This window comes from Anopheles coustani, chromosome X (genome assembly GCF_943734705.1).
Source record: "Anopheles coustani chromosome X, idAnoCousDA_361_x.2, whole genome shotgun sequence".
NCBI classification, from domain to species: domain Eukaryota; kingdom Metazoa; phylum Arthropoda; class Insecta; order Diptera; family Culicidae; genus Anopheles; species Anopheles coustani.
This window is the reverse complement of record NC_071290.1, coordinates 16,594,897-16,617,930: the sequence shown is the minus strand read 5'-3', so window position 1 is coordinate 16,617,930 and position 23,034 is coordinate 16,594,897. Positions and strand designations below refer to the sequence as shown.

Here is a 23,034-nt window from a genome sequence, read left to right as displayed (position 1 = left end):
TTGTATGTGTGTCGTTTTTTTTTTTTAAGTTTGCAGTTTTATTACAACCCACCCCCACTGCCTTTTCCAGTTTTGGTGATTTCGTGTTTGGGGTGCGGAAACGACAACTCATTTTCACGCCAAACACCGTTGGCCCGGCGTGCCAGGGTGGTAGGCAATTATCACCACCCACCTCCGAAACCACCCGACACCGATACGGGCTACAGTAAACTGTCAATAGCACACCACTCACACACACATACACACACAACAGCTTGGATGCCGCCGCATTCCAAAAAGGAGTAATTAATTGCCCAATCAAACCCGTCCAATGCACAAGAGCGGGAAAGTGGAAGAAAGGAAAGGGGAAGGTGATACGGGGTGGAAGAGGGCGAGGTGTAGAGGTTTACGTTCTTTTTCCTTCCCCTCACGGCTGTGGCCGAACGCAACAACACCAATTGTTACGTGCAATGCAGTTATAATTCGTCCGACAGCTGCATCGCCTCCATTTTGATACTTTGACCTTGATGCTGATATTTCGTGTTTTGTTTTATTTTTCCATTTCACTTTAGCATTTTGAGACACCTTCCAAAAATTCTTTGTAGACATCTTTAAAATGATTTCTATTACATCTTTTAGTTTCATTTTTATGTTTTAGTTGAATTTTTATGTTTATTCTGTTTTGATCTCAATATTAATATCTATGTTCTATGTTTCGATAGCGTTCCAAAACATTGTGAAACATCTTAAAAAGCTTAATGAGTGTCTTTAACACGTTGACTACCAAGCGTTTTTTGTACATATTTTAGTACAAGCTTTTTTTATTAAATTTGATTTTAATCAAATGCTTGGGCTTATTTTTAAACTAATAACAAATATACGATGCTTCCCTGAGCATACTTGTACTTGTACTGTTTTTGCTACATCCAACTACAACATCGGTGCAATACTATATGTATTTCGTGGCATGTTCCGAATTGTTAATTGTCACCCACTACGCGGTGTTAACACGTTGATTGCCAAGCGTTTTTGTTTTTTAGTACAGTATTTTGTTATAAAATTTGATCAGAAAACAAATTAAACCAAGCAAAGAAAAATCTTCCGAAAAGAAACATTTTTGTGGTGAATATACCGTACTGATATATGAATTGTTAAAGGCTAGTGAGGATTGCTATCGTCACCTGCGAAATAGGTGACGTGGTAGTCAACGTTTAAATAAAAATTAAATCTTAAATAAATGAATAAATAAAATCAAACAGTTTAGAACAAAAGGGGCTTAGAAGTAAAAAAGCAAAACATGAAGCCGAATGTTTAAAAGTCGCAACGGCTGAAGCAAACTTCTCAGAAGAAGTGACTGAGTTTTGGTAGTGTTGGAGGGAGGAGACGCATCAGCAAACAACAAAATCATGACAGTTTCAACTGTCGCAAAACTACCACCGTAATCATCGACGTCGTTCACGCCGACGACATCGTCGTTGTCGGGATCGTCCCCCGGATCGCTGTTCCCATGCCCCGCGGTCATCTGCCGGGATGGAACAACAGCTGGGCAAAAGCTTCACCCATCGGATCGGAAAAGAAGTTCCAACACAAAACAAAACGGGGAATGGAAAAACCCAACTCACACACACACACACATCACTGGCGCACCAAACTGGTGTCTCAAGAAAACGGAAAATAAAATTTTCCCGGACAACATGTTGCATATTACATTCCACTTTTTCGCTCGTTGACCCACCGCTGCCACCTTTTGCGATCCTCTCGCTCCTCCTCCTTCCAAAGTGCGGGGAGGTCGCTGTCAGTCCGAGCGGCAACCCGAAGCGCTCGGCCAATTTCCAACAGCTGTGCCCGGGGCTGGATGGGAAAATCGGGTTGCGCTCCGAATGGAGAAACTTTTTTGATAAATTTTCCTCCACCCATCACCCACTCACCCACTCACCCAGGGTCACGGAGTGCGGTACGATGACTTTTATTTATTTACACATTTCCTTTCCTTCGGGAGGGGAAAGGGGCGCGGGGAGTAGTGCACGATGTAAAAGGCAACTAGCGCCACCATCGCATCGATAGTTTGGTCGAGGCACCAGCGATCAACGATGTGAAGAAACAGAGACATATGCTGCCGCTTCCCACAAACGATATGGTTTTTTTTCTTTTGCACTCGTTCGCCCCTCGTCATCGTGCGTGAGTTGGCAAGTGTGCAGATAAGCAAGCACATAAGGCGTTAAGAAGTTCACACTGGAAAGTTTTTGCCGGGATGTGGGTCGGTTTGTCGAACCTGATGAAGACGGGCAAAGTGGGACGCCTTAATTCTTGTAATAATCTGTTATGTCTTATTGGTTTCTTCCTGCCCGTTGTTAGATACCACTCAGCTGAAGACTAACGCTCTAGGATGGTCTTCGATAGTACAGAAACTCTTCAGTCACCCGGCAGGACATCGTACGAGTAGTGACGCTGAATCAAACCCGGGAAACATACGTGCAGACGCGCAACTCCAAAGCTAACACAGAGGCAGACCTCACAGGTACGCTGGATTACGCAAGACGGCGGTGGGTGAAGCGGGAAGAGGATGCACACGTTGAGCCCGATGACTGCAAGATGACAACAGCCACTAGCGTCACCACCTCATCCAGCGCTGTTCCGCGCGATCATCCAGCTACTGCCTCAACACGAAGCAATCAAAACGACAGCGAGGCCGCGAGCCTAGGGCGGCTCACCGGTGGTGCACCGTGTCCCAACTTCCGCTCGCCATGCGCCACCACCACCACCAGCTCGACCGACCAAAGCCCGCAACGCACGGGGCGCGGCGAACCGGGGCGACGGACGCACACCCCGACCCGGCCCGGCTACACCTGTAGCCGTAGTAGTTTTAATTATAAATTTTACCGTTACCAATACCTTCGACCTGTAGCTATTCTGTACATAGCGCTAGCGATAATTCTAGCACACGGTAAGAACCGGGCGGCGGGATCCATGGTGCGAGACAGGCGCCCCAATCAATGTAGGTGCCCTTAGCCATTTCTTAGCCTTCTTTTCCGTAGGACCACGAACCACAACCACAAGACCACGAGAACAACCCACTGTGTGCATCCATAGGCCCAACACGTTCCCCGGCTTCAGCAGAAGCTAGGGACTCCTGTCGTCCTAGGCTCTCTTAGTCTTCCAAAATTCTTCCAAATTCCCGCTATAGGCCATTCTGAACTACCATCAAATCCCCACTGTCCACCTCAGACTTACGGGCAGGCATCAGCTCAGCCTCTATCCGCCATCTTAACGGTCACTCCTCTATCATATAGACTCCTCTTTCCGAGAATAGACTAGCTTAGGCGACTGAAGATCACATACTCACTGACGTACATACCAAACTAAAGGGGAGCGAAGATGTCTTGTACTAAACTGTTTCTTATTTTCTATCGATCATCTGGCACACTCTGCGTGTACTCGCTGTCAACTCCCAAAATGTCCGCCAACGCCACTGCCCGCTTAACCACCTCACAAAAACAAACCTCCCCACGAACCAAACCTGCAGTGTCAGCGTTTGAGCCAGACTTTGTGTACCCTCTGGAGAACGTAACCGTGGCGAAAGGTAAGCGCTATACAGTGCTCCAAATACTCCTTCCTTCCCCATTTTGAACGCCTTTCATCGCTTCCTCTCCTTACCGTAGGGCGCGACGCCACCTTCACCTGCGTGGTGAACAATCTCGGTGGTTATCGGGTGAGTGGGGAGGCAACTCCGGCCAGGGTATGTATCCAATTCCGGCGTGAAATATGGTATCGATTCTTCCCAGAATTTGTGGTTTTACTTTCGCTCACCGCTAATCGAGAAATAAAAACGCACCACCCAGTCCCAGACTACCTGACTACCCTTCCCCGGTTCGTTTTCAGCCCGCCCAAGACTTCATATATCGATTTGATGGGTGTATTGCCTTTTCCTTCCGATTCCGGAGTTATTCTGAACGGAACGAAAACCAAAAAACAAGGGCGTTGCTTAATGTATTTGGCGGAAACAAGCTCATACCGCAGAATTCGAACTCCAGCTGAAAAGAACCCAATCAGAACGTTCCATCCCTGTTCGCTCCCAGCAGTCCTAAGTCGAGCCCCTATCCATTCCATCACAAGTGCACTTCATATGATGCAAGTTGTTCGCGAGCGATTATCCGCACAGCAACCGTATATATCATACACCTCCCAGTGCACCGCATCTTAGTGGCGTAGCAGCGCACCACCACCAGCACCAGCACCACCACCACCACCAGACCAGTTTTGTTCTTCTCCCCCACTGCAATTGCACCGTAGTGTAACTACCAGTTATGCACCATCACCACCACCACTAAATACTAGTACCTCCTTGTCAAGATCTGTTGCTGCTTGGCGATGTTTACTGGATGGGTTCAGTCACAAATGGAACCAGCTCCTCACCAGTCCGTGAGGACCAATCGTGCCGCTTAGCAGCAGATCGGCCAACACCTACACAGCCCAAAACCTCGCCACTCCACACTTCCCAAAACGCAAACGTACGTTTCTTACAGCTGTCCGAACGAGTACCTGGTAGCCGTACCGGTACACTATCTTCGCACATCCTCGCCTTCAACCTTCCTCCAGCAATACCAGCACCCTCTTTCTGCATCTCTGCACCAGTATTTGCTAGCATTTGCACCGACACTACTCACTCGCACCTCCAACCTGCGCACTCCAAACGCGATGTAACAAAAACGCCTGCACCCACACAAAATAAGCCCCGCACCGGCCTCTCGTTAAAGTACTAGCACCAGCACCACGTAAACAGTGCGCACACGTAAAAGAAAGTTAAATCTATTTGTTCCACAAATCCGAAGGATAAATGCTATATTTCATGGTTCCGTAGCATGCAACGCCGCTGCCTCGCCCCGCTGGATCCAGCCAAACGGATACTCCGGGTGGCAGCGGCTCTAGTCAGTAGTAAAGCACTCACTGTAGAATTAGAACTTTGTTAACGCTTTCACTCCCACCGGCATGCGAGCATGCATCGATTCCTATTCCAATAATTTTTCGACAAGCATTAAGCACCTTGCGAGAAGGAACTTTCAGCTTTAAGTTCTTATAGTGCCATCAACTTTCCCCTTAACACTCTGGCGTCCCACTGATCGCACTGTGTTGTAGTGATGACAGCTCTATCGGTAATGTAAACAAACAAAAGTCTGTTTCGGTAGTAACGCGATTCTATTGTATAGCGTTTTGCGGCACTAGAGCGATGTAAATATCGTGAATCGGTCAGACGTCATAGTGTTAAAAGTCATTGACAGCTAAAACAATTCACACCAATCAAATAAGTAACAATTGCTTCCGAATATTTGTGACACTCAGGTTTTACAGGACAGGAAAACAGTACAGGAATGTACTAAACATACGATAATGGCTATAACCTAATTATACGTCAACTTTCCGCAAGGCTGTTTTAAGTTGCTTTATGATGTCAGTCCTTTTCGACATTTGTTTTAACTTCAAAGACTCAAACGTACCGAAGATCTCCTTTTACGACTGCACGCATGATATGTATAGTCATTAGAAACCCTTGCATGCTTAGTAAGATTGTTTACCTTTTGCACCAGTGGAGAACTCGATTCTCGTAGCTTCTAAGCATAGATGTCGTCAACCGTGAACTGTTGAACACTTCGATACTTTCTGTCACGTTTGAAAGTATGTAGAAGAACCCCATTCGCAGGTACAGGGATGGCGACATCTTGACAGGCGCAATGCACACTGTACGGTTGCGAATTGTTTTGCTTAGGTCCTGAACTTTTAACTTTAGTTTCCATTTCTGTTTGTCCAATGTCACCCAACGCGCTGTCCTGTGGAATGTCTCACGGGAACGTTGCGTGCGTGAATGTGTTATCATCCTGTGTTTCTGCGAAAGAAATGATCTAAAGTATCCGTTTTCAATTGTGTTGCTGCCGTCGGCACGCGGGAATGCATGCAGGTTGCCTGGATCAAGGCAGACGCGAAGGCAATACTGGCGATACACGAGCACGTCATCACCAACAACGGGCGGCTGTCGGTGACGCACAACGACTACAACACCTGGACGCTGGTCATCCGGAACGTGAAGATGGAGGACCGGGGCGTCTACATGTGTCAGGTCAACACGGACCCGATGAAGATGCAGGTAATTGTCGGAGCGACGTGAGGAAATCTGCGTGTTCTAAAGGAGACTGAACCTAAACCACCTCTCCGCAGACCGCCTTCCTCGAGGTGGTGATACCGCCGGATATCATCTACGAGGAGACGTCCGGCGACATGATGGTGCCGGAGGGTGGCTCCGCCAAGCTCATCTGCAAGGCCCGGGGCTACCCGAAGCCGAAGATTGTGTGGCGGCGCGAAGATGGACGCGAAATAATCGCCCGCAACGGCACTCATGGCAAGATGAAAGGTAAGCCGCCATACGGGAAGGTTCTCCCATCGTCGAATTCGAGTTTGTTTTTCGTTCAATCGTATAATGTTTACAATGGTTTCCATGCAGCAACGATAGTGGAAGGTGAGATGCTTTCCCTGACGAAGGTGACGCGCTCAGAGATGGGTGCCTACATGTGCATCGCCTCGAATGGCGTCCCGCCGTCGGTGAGCAAGCGGCTCAAGCTGCAAGTACACTGTAAGTTACAAGGCTAGCTGAAGGCGAAAGACAGCAAACCCATTAGCATATTCGAGCGACGTTTAGTTTTCCTATTTTGCAAGAGATAAACAGAACCTGTATATTTCAAATATTCTACTCCAATTTCTGAGAACTTCCTTTAAAATATAGTATAAATCCAAATGTTTGACAGTTTAACAAGTTCTTGATACAACACTCTATTGGACTAACAAAGATAGACAGAGGGTACAGTACAGTATTTAAGATACATTTGCTCAACGTTTCTGAATTGCCTAAAGCATGCATTGAACTGCCGGTGTGTGACGGTTAACTTTCCACCATGAGATGTCTACCTTTTTCTACTATCATTTCGGTTTCTATCCCTTTATCACTCTTTCTACTCTCCCTCTCTCTATCAAACAACTCTACTTTTTCCAAATGTTGGGTACGAACGGTCTGTCCGCTTTTAGGAGTTCCGTAGTTGCCACCGAAACTTGCAAGGTAATCAAAGGGTACCTTGCGCCTGTGGTCTGAGGCCAAAAAGGTTGGAAGATTCCGGTGGAGTCTACGGACGAGTCGAGTTTTCCGGTTTCGAATCACACATTCCGGTCTCGTCCGGGCTATCAGTTTCGTTCAGCGACCATTAAAATCTCCCGAGAACATCAGCGTTTCACCGGAGCACCTCGCTGGAGTGGGGTGGAACCGCACGGTGACGATGACGCGACGATGACGGCGTCAAGTGTTGAAAGTGTACCCTGCTCACCGTCCGGTGGAACGATGTCGACGAACGTGTACCCTGGCATGATACCGGATGCCAGAGACCACGAACACGCCGCCGGAGAAGCGGTGGATGCGCCCCATGGCGCATACTGATGTCGGTCTGTCACAGCACACACACACACAAACGGATAGTCGCACTGCAGTGTGGATGTCCCACTTCCTTGTCGTGGAGCATGGACAAAATTTCAATTTAATTCAATTCTTACATTTGATCCCCGACCTCTCGGTCCCTTTGGTGAGGTTAAAAGGTGGATGGGGGCATAGTCTACCGAACCATGCGAGTTCCAGCTCCACGCCGACGAATATCGACAGAGTGTATTTGCCCCTCATTTCCAAGGCCATTATGTCACCTTTGCCCCTTACTCAGTTACCCAAAACCCGAAAAGGGGGCCAAGCTAAGTTCCATCGCCGCTCCTAGGGACGGTAAGATCCTGCTGTTAGCAAGAGGAATTAAAGGATCCCCCAACCCCCGACCGATGCCTGATTGTTCCAAGCCGCACCGAGGATCCTGGCCCCGACAATTACCATACGAATGTTAGTCACTGTTATTAAAAATACCGTAACCTTTCACCACATCGGCGTGGGGGGGTTATGGTGGAAGGTGCGACAACTCACATCAGCGCTGCCGGCAGTGCACTCTCCGATTTCGAAACCTTCTACCAAGGAAGGGAGCGAGCTCTGGGGCACCATCTGCAGCCGTCGTTTTGCCTCGACTTCCGGACGGTAACCGTAGAGCTTTATGGTTCATTAAGGCAAACCCAAGCGCCACACCCGGGGGAGAGATATATCTGGCGAGGACCTAACGCAATCCCTTCTGTCCGAAAGGTCACACCCACTGCCATCGCCATCGGTACACTATGTCTCCTGTTTCCCGAGACTCGGCAAAGATCGATTGGTGTTTTGGGTTCGAAAAGCACCGAGAATAAACGCACTCGTAACAAAAACATCCAAGTGCTTCAAGCGGTAGTAAAATGAAGGGAAACAATTTAAACTCGGTGCACCCGGACCGCTACGAATTGTTGCAGCCATCGGCGTACGCTTATGGCCATAACCTTTACCATGCCGTAACCGTTACATATTTGCAGGTTTATTTCATACGCAACCGTTTCTTTCCGCCTTCTAGCGGAGGTGCAATCGGACACCAAGGACTTGCAAACTTTGCCTACATGAACTTATCACTTCCGAACTCTTTGCGTATGTGAATCCGAATCCGAATCAACTCGCGGCGCGCAGAAGGAGCTTGATTTGTAACTTATGGCTTGTTATCCGATTCATGTTTTACATTAGCAACATTAAATTGAACAAGTGAAGTGCAAACTGAATCAGAGCGCGTGAGTGAGTTAAATGTACGTAATGAGTGAACTCAACTCTCTGAGATCTATTTCGTCTCATTTGAGATTTTACTCGCTTCGCAAAATTTTGGCACAATCAGAATGAGTCCTTCCCTTCGCATTCCATCTAAATCTCTGGGCTTGAGCCAATTCAACCCCTGTGAGCCAAATCACACTCAGTGTGTTAAACCGTGCTGAGTGAATTTTGGTATAGACTCTCCATTCACCCACATGCTCTTTCCATTTCGCAACTTTTGAATCGAATTAGCTCACATGACACAAATCCACATCGCCTTGGCTTTATAGAAAGAAGCAAAGCCAAAGCAACCGGAAATCATCAATCCGGATTCAACCGGAGCAATCCGGACTCAATCCCAGTAATTTGTTTTCATCGAAACAATCCATATTTGACGGAGCATTCGGAATTTAATACAGTATTTACTCTGACTCGGAAATGGTCTTAAAGAGGTAAAATCGGAATACTTGTGCCATCACTACCTTTTACCCTTTTTTAATAAATTTAGGATCTCTTACTTTGTGCATTGATTCATCAAACGTTGACGCTCATCTGTCAAACAAAACGGACCCTTAGTACGTTTTTGTTATTTTATTTACGCTAGATGCGCATTAACATCACGACCATGAATAAGTGTTAAAACCATCATTTTGTGCACACCTTTTCTTTAACTCGTCTTTTGTTCACTGTTTTTTGCCAGCTTAAATACCACTCGAGCTGTCAACACTTTCACTCAAGCAGGAACAAGGGTCACGGTACCAACACACGGAAGCGAACCCACCCCGAACTAGCTCCTCTATAAAAGCCGATGCAGTCCCACCCCAGGAACCACTCCGAACCCTTACCCCCCGGGGGAGCGTTCTGAAAGCCGACTACTAGCAAAACCTAAATTAGCACGAAGCTTAGGAAGAAAAAGGGAAGGAGTGAAGGGATGAAAAGGAAGAGGGCGACGTTTAAGCTAATCGCTCAAAACATTCCCACACGCTCATCGGGTGTTGGAGGTGATTCTTGGGATGGTGAAACCTACCCCTAGATGTTCCTCACCCTCCCCGAACGTAGGTTCGGCTCGACCGGCCGGTGAAACTTTTCCCATGAAAAAGGGGGCCGGGAAAATGTCGGGCCGGTTCGCCTTAGGCAGGTGGCCTTTTCCCGTCCCAGTGGAAAGGGGGGGACGGGATGTGCCATGGAATATTGTTTGATAATTATTATTAATTTTAATATTCTCTCACCACCCGAGCCCGAGGAAGGAGGGTTGGAGAAGGGTTTAGGTCCTTCCGCCGTTGTAATGATATGGAAAGTGTCGCTGGTTAATCGGTCACGCCATCCGTGTCGGGTGGGAAACGCCCCCTTTGCCAGGAAATGGGGTTGGGAAAAGGCTGATTTGTAAACCCCCTCGGGGGCCCCCGTTCGGGGAACGAGAAGAGGAAAGCGGAAAAGGTTAGCAGCACGCCAATAAAACAACCCTAAACAGGTGTAAATTAAGCCCGTTCCCGCACACCGTGTTTATGATTTGCTGCCATTAGCAGAGGTTTGCTGCCGGGAAAAATCGACAATCACGCTCGGAAAAGCTTGCGGTCCTGGCGACATCAATAAAGGTTAGCGGAAAACAAAATATGATAAACGACAACAACACAAGGAAGTGAAGGAAGAACAGATTGTAAAGATAATGTCTAGCCCTACAAGGATCTTTTTATACATATTTTGAATAAAGTTTCGTATTGTTGTTTTAAATAAATGGCACTGCTTACCACAATTAAAATTTAAATCAATCAAACAGTTATGAAAACAAGTTGTTTAACATGTTTTATACATTTAAAACTTATATAAAGGGAGAAACAACATAAATAAACTTTATTCTGGATTACTATTGCGGTTCACTCTAGAACAAAATTACCCATGGCTAAAAAAACATAAAAAGCGTAAATTAAAAGGGTTAATAAAAATAAAAATATTCAATTAATGTTGAGAGAGTTGACGAGTGACTTTGATTCCATAAGACAGTTACACTAGGAAATTTCAATAATGAAAATGCGTTTCCAAATTCCGATCATTTCGTTTGTTGTAATGTATCGTTTCCTTCAAAACATGCTTACGAAACAACAGGACAACAAATGATTTGAGAGTAACGTATGGAGAATCAAATTAGTTGGTGCATATTATCCCCGAATAAAAATGCTGTAGTGCTTCTTAAAAGAGAATAAAAAGAGTTTACAAAAGTTTAGGAAGAAAACTACTCTCCATTTTTAAAGCTCGTTTTAAAGGTAACATTTTGACATGAAGCAGAGAAATCCCAACAGAATGTAAGAAACAAGTTAAGAAATACTGTGCAAACTAGTAAAAGTAAAAATTCCGCTCAAAACTCGTTAGATATTATACAATACGACACGTACCGTAAAACTAGAAATAAAAAGAAAAACTCGTTAAATTTTATCCTTATATTTCATTATTCCCCACTTTCCCCTGCAAACACTAGGTAACTTTGTAAGCAACTTATAACTAAACTAACAAACGAGCACAAAGAAGTAGGAAAGAAGTTTGCGCTCGCAAAGGAAGAATGCAAAAGTTAGAAACCGCAATCATCCAAGGGATTTGCAATAGAAGTAGCGCCACTTGGTTGGGTTTGATTTGCGGAAGCTGCATGATGCTTGGCAAATGTGGAAAACTTTGTAGCGTGTTCGCTTCTCTGTTTTGCAACAATAAACGTTCCTGTTTATCTCGCGCGAACCTGGAACGGTGTTGGAAACTTCGTAGTCGCTCCGCAAATTGGGTTGAAGGATCAAGCGAGTCTTTCACCAGCTAATCGTTTCCTTTTCCCCCCTCTTCTCCACCATGGCTCGTCGCGCACCCAATCGCAGTTCATCCACTGATCCAGGTGCCAAATCAGCTCGTCGGCGCTCCGCTCGGTACGGACGTGACGCTCATCTGCAACGTCGAAGCCTCGCCGAAGGCCATCAACTACTGGCAGCGTGAAAATGGTAAGCCAATCCCCCCCACCTGCACCACCCGGGGTAAGTGTTCCCACCTCCCCATTGCTCACCCAATGATCCATAACCGTCCGGGGGCCCGGTGCGTAATTAATCTTCACTAATGCCGAAGCCACCGGCGACAACCCCAGTCCCCTCCATCCACCGTTCGGAAAATTAAGCACCGTCCACCGTCGTGCTGCCCGGCATGTCGCACCGGTAGTGAATCGTGAAGCATTTGGTGAAAGAAAATCGAAGTAAAAAATTCGCATCAACCAGTGGGATGAAAATGCAAAAACACACATACACATCAACAACGACGAGTGTAAAAAACCTTTGCTGCTACTGTGGTGCATAAAACGTCGGGCCGATGGTGAATACTGTGCTGCACTATTTTCGGGCTTTTTTTTCACCTTCGAGATATCGGGAAAATGTGTCGCGGAAAACGTGGATGCTGTGAGTTACGTTTTTTACCCTCCAGATACTTTTCCTTTGCGTGAAAAGCGAGGGGTAAGGAGGGAGTGCTGTTGCGTTCAGCGCAATGGGTGGCGTTTAATTTATTGAAAATTAATTTTCCACGTTTCCGCGTCGAACACCCACCGGTCGGAAAATCGGGAGCATCGCCTTTTTGTGGCAAACTTGTTGATTACTTAGGACGGAAAGCCATCCGCACTCAAGATGGAGGCTGAGCTCGTGCGCTACTGGAAAAGGAGAGCACCGCATTCATGATTCGTAGACTCGAGTCATTCCAGTCCTCCTGTCAACTGGACGAATTGGCCAGGGTTTCTCAACGTTACAGAAAAAATAACATGTTGTTCTCGAATTGGCCAAACTCCAAAGAGCATAGAAGTATGGGTGATTAGTAAAGTTTGTGTAAAACAATGTTATCGCAAACATATCATGAACGTTTTTAGCACAATGTTTTAGTACTCTCGTTTTTTATTAAATTTGCATACATAATGTACAAAACCAACGGTATTCTAAGGCTAAGCAAATACTTAGCTCCCCAAAGAATTAGTTTTTAATATTACTATAATCTTTATGTTGCAATTTCATTTGCTTATAGGATAACAAGTTTTTAGAAGTAAAAAAAGAAATAAGTTAAGAAATGTAAAAGTTGAAATAAACAAATGAATGCACAAAAAGAAAAGTGGTAAAATTGAACACTCTGTTTCATTCGAGTATGATTAGTTAGTTTAGTTCTAAAAACGGTTTGCCCTATAAATAAAAGAAAATGTAAAGTAAAAACTATAGTCACATTAAAAACGAATTCTTTGCGAAGTCTTCGAAAACCGTCGGTTTAGTGAATGTTATAAAGCAATTTTGTCAAAAACGATTGTACTAAAAAGTGTGCCAAATGTGCTTGGCAGTCACCGTGTTGAAACATCAACAGAAATTAAAAAGAAGACACTCGTTTGTAAGAAAAATTGTAAGAACAAAAAAGAAGAACATGTTTTCTACTTGTTTAGACGAAAGTATTTCTAAAAAATGAGTGGCACAAACTGTCATTGACGCTGCAAGTTGACGACCACTGACGCGTCGATCCAACGTCCAGTTGGAAGCTACACTCGCTGACCCCGGCCTGTGGCCAACAACCGTTGGCTTCCCCCTATTTGACACGCCGACTTTTCCCGGTTTTCCCGAGCATCGCAATGCAACGCGCAGATGGAAAAACAGGATGCGCCACGTTGCATTTTCCGGCACTTTTTTTGACGGGGTGGGCACCGGCCCCGGGTTTCCTCCTCGGCTGATGGTCATTTAAAACGCAATTTTGACCATCGGGAACCATCCCCCCACCCCATCCCGCCCTCAAACGCCTTCAGAGAAAGCTGGCGGAATTTTGCACGCGTCGCGCACAGCGACATTGTGTTGCGATTGCATATAAACGGTCCCGTTTATCCTCCCTCCCCTCCCTTCTTCCCACAGCTAGTTTCCCTCACGAACTTTCAATACAGAAGAAGAAAAAAAAAATGGCGCACAAATTACAGCCGTTGGCGCTGGCGTTCGCTAGCGAATTTTCGCCGCTATATCAAATGGTTGCTCGTTTTACTTTTTTACGATCGTTTCCCAGCCTTTTTCCACTATGTGTGCGTGCGTGTGTGTGAGCGTGTGTGCGCAGAACTGGGCAGGATAATAGCGAACGTGATGATGGAGCGGCCCACTTTTCTCGCGCTTTTGCCGCAAAGTTTGGCACGGAAAATGGTACACGCACTCCACGCCACGACGCACTGCACCCACACACACACACACACACACACACGCACATGTTTATTGCTATTTTGAAAGCAGAGCGTCCCATCCTTCCTTCTAGTGAGTCTGTGTGTGTGTTGGTGTGTGTAGGTGGTCGGATGGTGCATGTATTTTGCATTATCTGTTCAAATTGTAATTATTTATTCAATGTTATGAATGTAAATAAGTTAAATTACTTGTTAATCATAAAATACACGCACGTGCCTGCGCCACACGATCCTTCCTGTCCTGTCCCCTCTCTATCTCTCTCCTACCCCCTGCCTTCCTCGTTAGCCAGATGATGCGTTGCTGCAACTCCAGCTGTTGGTTGCCAATCCGGCTTGGGGTAAGTTGTGGCCCGTGTTTACCAAACGGACCCTGGCCGCTGGAAGGGAGTGAATGGAGGGAGGGGGTGTTGTGTGCAAATTTGTTGCCAGGTTTTAATGCCAGCACGCCGCAGCGGCCCTTCCACCTCCCGAAATGTCCTCGAAACGTGGAAAACGTTCTACGCCAAGCGGTGATAAACGCGCACTTTGTGTCGGTTGTCGTACGACCCGCCAGATGCCGCTCGCGTTTGTGGCGGAAGTTCCCCCTTTCGTTACCACCCGGTGCCGACGGACGGTTGTGCCCTGCTGGGTGGGATGATTATTTATTTTGTTTGATGAAATAAATATTCCACCTTCCAGCCGGCGCACGGTGGGCCTTCCATTCCTTCCCCATTTTACAACCACTTTCCACCATCCCCCCCCCCCCCCCTTCCTTTCATCCCTCTTTGTGTGTGGTGAATAGTGCCAGCAAAACCGCACGACCATTTACCAGCCACACGCGCGCTTCGTGCTTTTCCCATGCATGCTTGAGATTCAAGTATCTGGCGGCGCGATTATGCGTCGAGCCTCATTATGTGTACATGTTCCCTCTCCTCCTCCACCCACTCCCAGGGAGGGGAGCACACAACGCACGTCCACAGAAATCCGGCAAATACAGTGGTTTGTCCATCCGCAAAATCCCCCTTCCGTCCCGAGCGAAACCCGGCGCACGGAAGGCACGCGCCCTCAAAACATATTTACCCAAAATCTTCTACCCCCTTCAGACCTTGCGACAGGCTGCATATGAGGTGGAACAGCGCGCCTGCAAAGCCTTCGCCCGCCATTGGCCTTCCGTTTGCCAATTTTCTGGCTGCACATTTGATTTGCGACTGTCGGCGATGAAGTGTTTATCGTCGCCGATCGCTACGAGACGCAACGCACCAGCTGCACAATGGGCGCCGGCCGGGATGAACGAGCCAGTGGGATCATCAGCCGATTCGATTGGTCAAACAGCACCGGAGAGCCTAAAGCTTACATCAACGAGCCAATAGAATAACCGTTTTAAAATACTTGACAATATTATACCGATTGTTTTGGTTCTTTTAAACAAGGTTATTCTGATATCGTTCGTTTTTTCCCACTCTTTTTGAGTATGTTGGTTTCCTTTTCCATGAGATTTCGACAGTTCGCATCGTATATGATACAGTCAATTTAGTCACCGTCACAGTCAGCACTTGTAAACGATATTTCCATGGCAACGTGAATTATTTCATGAGCGCACCTTGCCTTAATGCCTAAAAAAGCGCTTCAAAATCATGTCTGATTGTCATAAGAATCAGTAGATTTGATATTGTTTTGCGTTAGTTTTGTCAAAAGTCTACACATCCCAATAAATAGTAACACATCCCAATAAGTTTTACTCTTTTCTAAAGATTTTAAGCTCATTTGAGGTAAAATACGCAATGTAAGCTGTTATCTTGCTTCAGAAAGCATGAAGCAAAAATGTTTAAGGAACTTTTAGTCCAGTGCAACTAAGATGACTATCGCTCATTTCCTATCAAGAAACAACAATGTCTATCATTTATTTTTTGGGTTTAGAAATGTTTCTCGTTTTTAGCTAGCAAGCTGTCAATTCGGAAAATGGCAATCGGATCCCTTCGGCAAGTGATTAGCAAAAGAGAAAGATAAACCAGAGGAACGTTTATTCAAAGGCATTCATTACTATATTGAAGATGGCGCGTTCGGTGAAAATATTGCCTTTTGAACCTGACAACGAATATAAGCAGCGAAGAGTTTGTTTTGCTCCCGAAGCATTCCTAAAGGATTGATTTTATTCTTTATCGTCAAGAGGGCGTTTTTAACAGTTTCTATGTTTGAATTTTAAATGCAGATTGCTTAATTAAGGTCACAACACACTTTAGCATGAACAAATTAAGTACATAACATACAGTTTAGCAAAACAACCAGGAAAAATTCAGGGTAAAACTGAAATTTTAAGCCATTTATTTAACGTGAATGTTAAAAATGAAGGTATTTTATTTTCGACCACGATCTTCTTCTCGAGAAGCCCAGTGTGCAGTGTAGCGCACCGTGCAAAAGGCGCAACATATTTGAACCGCATCCGGTCGCAGCTAAAGTGAACGTAACGCACTACAGCTTCCCCATACTCCTCCCCAACTTCCCACCATCCTCTCTAGCTATTGGCAGCCCCTAATCAATGGCGAAATGGTCCCGCAATGGATAACTTCGCCGAAGTCAGCGGGTGTCAGTGGAACGCCATCATAACTAATCATCTGGTTTTCGTTTGCCCTCCCACTTTCACCCCCTCTCACGTTCTCTTTCTCACAACAGGTGAAATGATCATCTCGAACGAGCGGTATTTGATGAACGAAAACGAAAGCTCCATGTACGCGGTCCAAATGACGCTGGTCATCCGGAAGCTGCACAAGGCGGACATGGGCGGCTACAAGTGCATCTCGAAGAACAGCATCGGCGACGCGGAGGGCACGATACGGCTGTACGGTAAGAGTTTATTTCTGAGAATCTACTCTAATCGGGTGTCGAGCAGCAGTCTTTAACTCGTTGACTGGCATGACTATCATTTTTGATAGCCAGCTGTCATTTGTTCTAAAAAGTTTTTGCCCTAGAAATAAATGATAATGCAACATAAAAATTCTTGTAATATTTAATATCAATTCTTTGGGAATCTAAGTTTTTGCTCAGCCTTCAAAAATCGTTGGTTTAATAAATGTTTTAAGCAAATTTAATTAAAAAATATTGTACTAAAAAAGTGTGCTAAAAACGCTTGGCAGTCAACGTGTTAACACGTTGACTGCCATGGCTATCATTTTTGATAGCCAGCTGTCATTAGTTCTAAAAAGTTTTTGTCCCACTAATAAATGAAAATGTAACTTAAAAATTATAGGAATATTTAATATCAATTCTTTGTGAAGCTAAGGTTTTGTTTAGCCATCAAAAACTTTCGGTTTATTGAATGTTATAAACAAATTTTATTAAAAAAGATGGTACTAAAAAAGTGTGCTAAAAACGCTTGGCAGTCAACGTGTTAAAGCGATTTCAACAGTGGTCTGTGAGTATTATGTACCCAATATTTTCCTCCTCCTTCGATTAATTGGCAATCGTCGTAAAAAAAGGGTCACAATCCATACAGCTTCCCTAAGAAGCGTCAACAAGAGATTGAAACCAGCCGAAAATCCTGGGTGTAAAATCCGAATCCTCCTTCAAAACCTCCTGCCGGAGCTGAAGGAAGCGATCCGACACCGAGAGCCGGATGGTAATAATAATGACGATCGGATGACGATACGCCGGTGCGATGATGGCCTGTTCCAACCCGTCGGAAAGGTCGTAAAGCGTGGGAGCGAAGGCAAGGCTAGAAAACTGGTCCCTTGGCGAAAGCGAGTGGAAGAGCGAAGAAACCGAAAGCCATACCCAAAACCCCGTGCAGCGAAAGTGCAGACGGCTTCTGCTTCGTGCGACCCGGTCTGTGTCCACATGTGGTACGATGAAAAATGGAAAACGTACCGTTTATTATCCAGGGGAATTTCAGAAATGATTCGCCGAAGTTTGCGACTAGCATACGTGTTTGTGTGAGTGTGTGAGGGAAAAAACCGGAGTAGTCGAACCACGGTAGGGATCGTTCATCCCTTAACAAATCACAAAATGTAAACCCTATCGCTTGGGATGTGTTTGCGGCAAGTGGAACGAGGAGGAGGGGTTCCTCGGCTCCACACAAAGTGCATAAATAAAAAAAAAACACACACTGAGGGAGGAGGGGGAGAATAAAAACCACACAACAGCGCTGTGTCTGCGAGCGAACTCCCACAAGCCATCCCGAGACAGCGCGCTGGCACTGCTTTTGTGGCGGAAAATCGAGGAATAAATAAAAACCAATCCCTTTTCCACCGTCCCTTACGAGGATCTCTTACGAGTGGCGAACAAAAACAAAAAAAAAGAAACGCTTTTCCTCCTTCCACGCGTTAACCCACGGGGGAGGAATTTGTGCTAACAATACGTTCGCCACTTTACGGTACGGTGCGAACGAACAAAAAAACCCCAAACCTCATAGGTGAAAAGGGACAAAGGCAGAGAGAAGGAGAGAGAGAGAGAAACAGAGAGTAGTAGTACCATCATGAAAACCGAGTAAAAGAATCTTAGTTCTACTCTTGCCTGACGGAGGTCTAACCCTTGAAGGAGAACACAAGTATTTTTTCTGGAACCAAACATTGTAGATTAGTAAAAACTATATTCAAGATTTATCAAAAGTTTTATAAGAAAATATAAACAAACGATGAAAACTTACTAACACATCAAGATTTTATAACCGCAATAGTTCACTCTAACACGATTACAAATGGGTGAATAAACAAATTTCCTTTTTAAAAAATTGTAAAAAAAAGTGTGCTTGGTAGTCAACGTGTTTTGAGTCAACATGTCGACTGTCATGCTGTTTTTTTACAGTTGTGTATGCATGAAAGTTGTAACACGTTGACTTTCTCACGTTGACCAAGCGTTTTTAGCACACTTTTTTAGTACAATCAATTTTAATAAATTTGTTTATGTTTATGTTTATGTTTAGGGATCGTCAAAATTATTGTATCCTATTACTGCATCAGTCCACTACTGTCACCCACAAAATCATCAAGTCATCGTGTAAAAACTAACTTGGGCTATTGACAGATATTCATCGTGCATTTTGTTTTTACATATTTCGAAATCTGCACAACGCAACAGCACGCATGCAGATAAAGACAAACGTGTCTGCCTAAGCGACAAAAATGGATGCGTTATGTCAAAACAAATTGCCTCGGAACGAAAATTGATTCCGTTTCTTCAATCAGTATTGAGTTGAAGACGAAAATTATTGCCGTTTGCTGATAAAAGATGTTGAAGGATTTGCACGTACTTCCTCACATTGAAATTCATTTCTTCCAGTCTTTTAGTACATATGTTAAAATAGTCTTTCAGTTCTTTTCATGTAAATTTAAATCTTTTTGTTAAATGTTCTTCAAGATCAATTGGTTGTGCGCTCTTCATTATCCAAGTGTTGTTAACATGTTTGCAATGTGAAGTTTACTTTTTTTATTTTCATTTTACTGAAAACATCGAATGAAAAACGGGTTTGAAAGATCGTAACATGTTGTACTGCTGCTCGTAAGTCCTCCAATACGTAAATCTAAACCAACTCGAAGGGTTAAGGGTTAACATCCGATTGCGACAATCGCCACGCTTAAGACCGACCGATCCGGTTCGAAGAGAACCAAACGACGAACGACAACAAAAAAAAAAACCACTCACGGCAAAGCGCTCGCCTGCCAGCACAACATTTCCATCATCACCATCATCATCATCACCGTCATCATCCTTGGGACACCCGAGAAGGACAGTAGGAAATGGTTGAGCTTATGGTAAACGCTTAAAATATTAAAAATCACCCTGCTTTCATCGCGATAATGCATACGAGAGCGCGCGGGGTGATGTGCACGTCGTGAACGTGCGTTTATTTCCCCTTTCCTCCATTAACCCCCTCCGCCTCCTCACTATTGTTACCTTAAGCCTATTGTTTAGCGCTGAAGGGAGTCGTCTTTGGGCGCGCGCTCCACACTTGTTGAGGTGAGTTTTCCACAATGGCACACAATGGTGGCCGGAAACGGAGCAAACAGGAGAATGTGTTTTTGAAATGAACGAAAAAAAAAACATACCATCAAAATGGTGGCAAACCGTCATGGAAACATAATCACATAGATTTCGCCTTTTTTTACTTCCACTTGCACTTCGCCATCGTCTCTTGCGAAATGGAAGGTTGAGCCCGTAACACGGCGTGGATCGTCGAGTAGGATCAACCGTCGGCACAGGATCACGCTTTTTCTCCTTTTCCACCACCATGCGATCAATGACCGTGCGTTTGTGTGTACGTTTCTGTGTGCTTGCTAGTCCGAAAACAATCCTGGACTAATTCTTCCACGAATTGCCGCCCCGGAAAGCTTTCGGAGTGGAAGGATTACGGGCATTCCACGTAGTCGGTATTCGTTTTGTCGACTTTCAAAACAGCAAAGAATGTTTTGAACTGAAACCGAACATATTTGGCGGACTTATGCATACCAACATGCACGCACGACCTCAACAACTGTCGCGTCGAGGGTAAAACAATTCGCACAACCACCATGGCGACAGGGCCGGTCTGACCAACGCTCTCCGAGGATGCTCCATAATCCGTTGAATAAAGATAAATTAAACATAACCTCAATTCCTTGAACATCGAGGGATCCCAAATAATGGGAATCAGTTTTGTTTGTATATGACTTGTAGCCATTTTGAGGTTATTTACGAAAGCCCGATGAGGAAATTCACATAACACTAAAAGTAACAATGTAAAAAATCTTTAGAGTAACTTCAACTTGTTGATTTTTTTTACAGAAATGGAACTCCAGAAGAAAACCAAATCGGCCCATCGCCTCAACAGCGTAGAGGATACCTCTAACAATGACGTAAGTAGGCTTCAGATTAGAGCGGTGTCTTGTGAATCGTTCGTCGCGAGTGATTCATGTGAATCAGATATGGAAGATGTAACCAATCTTTCAAGATTGAAGAATCTTCTGCCAGACAAGTGTCTTCCAAGGTTCATGTACCATCAAGCATTTGTGAATCTCAATCGATTTAAGAGAAACCAACGATACTTTTATGATTCAAGATTGATTCATCTCATCGTTTGAAGTACATTTATTAACGTAACACATTGACAAACACTGGAATTACGAGCTACACAACAAACAATGCAACAAATGTAAGCTCTGAGTGTACTGAGAATATTTGAGGTATATGAATCTTCGATTATTCATGATTCGCGAAGAGATCAACGACTCTTTTTAAAGATTTGAACCAGATTGAACAATCATCAGGATGATGATTCTAATCGTCGAGCTACTATTTTCCACTTTAAACCGCGAATTTGTTGGTAGTCCTCATGGATATTTGAATCTTTAACAGACATTCTGTTAAAATGAGTAAATCTTTGAATGATTGAGTAAAAGAGTTGCAAATCACCATTGACGGTTAAATCTCAAGCAGATAATCAAGGACTCTAAGCCCAAGTAGAGATTCAAATCCCATTAGTTAGCCAAAGAGTTACTAATTGCCACCGAGATTTGAATCCGTAAGAAGAGATCGAATCCTAAACAGGGTTCAGAATCCTGACCAGATTACTCCTATGGGATCCATATCCCTGTTTGAGATTCAACTCTCTGATTGGTATTCAAATCCCTGGTTGGGAGAAGCATCGTTGTACGGATTCAAATATTTGTGGCTACTAGTAACTCATTTACTAACTCTTGCGATTCGGGTTTCGATCCTTGTAAAGGATTCAGGATTCTACTCACTCTCAGATTCATACTCGTTACGCACATCACTAGTGTATTATTGATGATTCATGAATCGTTACGTATCTCAAAAATTCATGAATCTTTCATTAAATCATTTAGATAACCAATTCCTGTTCTTGTTTCACACAACTCTACTTCGATTTCGTCTACCAATAAGATCCTCATGGTAGTCATCAAAGATCATTGCCCATCAATAGTTTAGTTCATTTGTTTACCAAGCAGCAAAAAAGTAGAAACATTGGAGAGCATCGAAGGATCGTTTCGTTTACACTTGTGAGGATCGCAACGCCAATCTAAATATTTATTCCATCCCCCACCCTGCGTACACAACGCAGAGGAGTTGTTTGGAGCGGAGATACCGGGCAGGGTCGTGGCAAAAAGTCCTTCGAAACCAAGTTGTCGTGTGGAAGCGAACGGGTCGTGGCTTCCTTTGATTACTTTTCCGAACGCTTCTCGGAAGGGAAGCATAATGTTGCTTTATTTAGTTTTATTTAGACTCATTTTTCAGCGACCATGGGAGTCGTCTACATAGCTCCCCTAAACATCAACAACCACCAACCCCCGTCCTACACCCCTCCCGCTAGAGGGGGTAATTAGTCGATTGACTTCTTGCGACCCTTTCGCGAGACGGTGTAGGCCTTTCGAAGCGGGGGGTTGGGTAGTGTTGCACGGAAAAGTTTAATTAATACCACGCCTTACCCCCCATCCCCCCATATTAAGAGGCCCCCTTCCCGTTGGTTATCCTTTCGACGAGTGGCACGCCACGATCCCCATACTAATGAACCAGAAACGGAACGAAACAAAGCGAAACCAAGTGAAAAACCGAAGGAAAAACGCCTACGCCTACGTTTTTTTTTTTTGCAGATCGATCGAGGTTCGAGGCTATGCTCAAGTTTTCATGGTTTGTTCTAACTTTTTTTTTCACCCTCCAAAATAAAACCCGGTAGGAAATCAACTCGACGCCCAACATTGACCAGTCGGAGGAGAACAACAAGATCCACAAAAACGGCCGGCTGTACAAGGGCCTGCAGGCCGGCGAGCACGACCTAATTAGCTCGAGCAGCGGCGGCGTCGCCAGTAGCGTCCTGCGGACGGGGAACCTGCTCCTGGCGCTGCTCACCCTGGTCGCCGTCCCGGGTCTCCGATGGCGGGCGCGTTCCTAGCTCCGGGTCGCCATCGGCAGCACCAACCCGAGGAACAGCTGAAGTGGAACCGGTGGTCAACACCAGCACAGGAAAACACAGGACCTTTAGGCTACCTGAGCTTAACCCGCTAGGGAGGGGGGGCTTACCGATAGGAGGTGAAGAGTCCGAGCCCGAGGGTAGGAAAAAGTTTCCTCGATCGCTTCCCAACAACAACAAAAACCAAAGAACGACAGCCAGGTTGCTGTCATTCACTTACCGAAGCGGCTTAATTTCTAGGAATCGGGCAAAGAA

General features: G+C 45.1%; 1 protein-coding gene across 1 annotated transcript; it reads left to right on the top strand.

Annotated features, from left to right (window-relative positions):
- Window positions 1-2,230: 2,230 nt before the first annotated feature.
- On the top strand, window positions 2,231-22,761 carry LOC131269364 (protein amalgam). Its single transcript, XM_058271715.1, has 11 exons — window positions 2,231-2,269; window positions 2,380-2,923; window positions 3,503-3,559; window positions 3,639-3,715; window positions 5,930-6,115; window positions 6,187-6,379; window positions 6,470-6,598; window positions 11,560-11,679; window positions 16,554-16,724; window positions 20,637-20,707; window positions 22,546-22,761. Exons 1-11 carry the CDS (start codon window positions 2,231-2,233, stop codon window positions 22,759-22,761), a joined length of 1,803 nt encoding a protein of 600 aa, XP_058127698.1.
- Window positions 22,762-23,034: the final 273 nt, after the last annotated feature.

Coding starts and splice junctions, on each gene's coding strand:
- LOC131269364 (XM_058271715.1), top strand. CDS start 2,231: ATGTGGGTCGGTTTGTCGAACCTGATGAAGACGGGCAAA. Junction 6,116..6,186: donor CGGACCCGATGAAGATGCAG/GTAATTGTCGGA, acceptor ACCTCTCCGCAG/ACCGCCTTCCTCGAGGTGGT. Junction 6,380..6,469: donor CACTCATGGCAAGATGAAAG/GTAAGCCGCCAT, acceptor GTTTCCATGCAG/CAACGATAGTGGAAGGTGAG.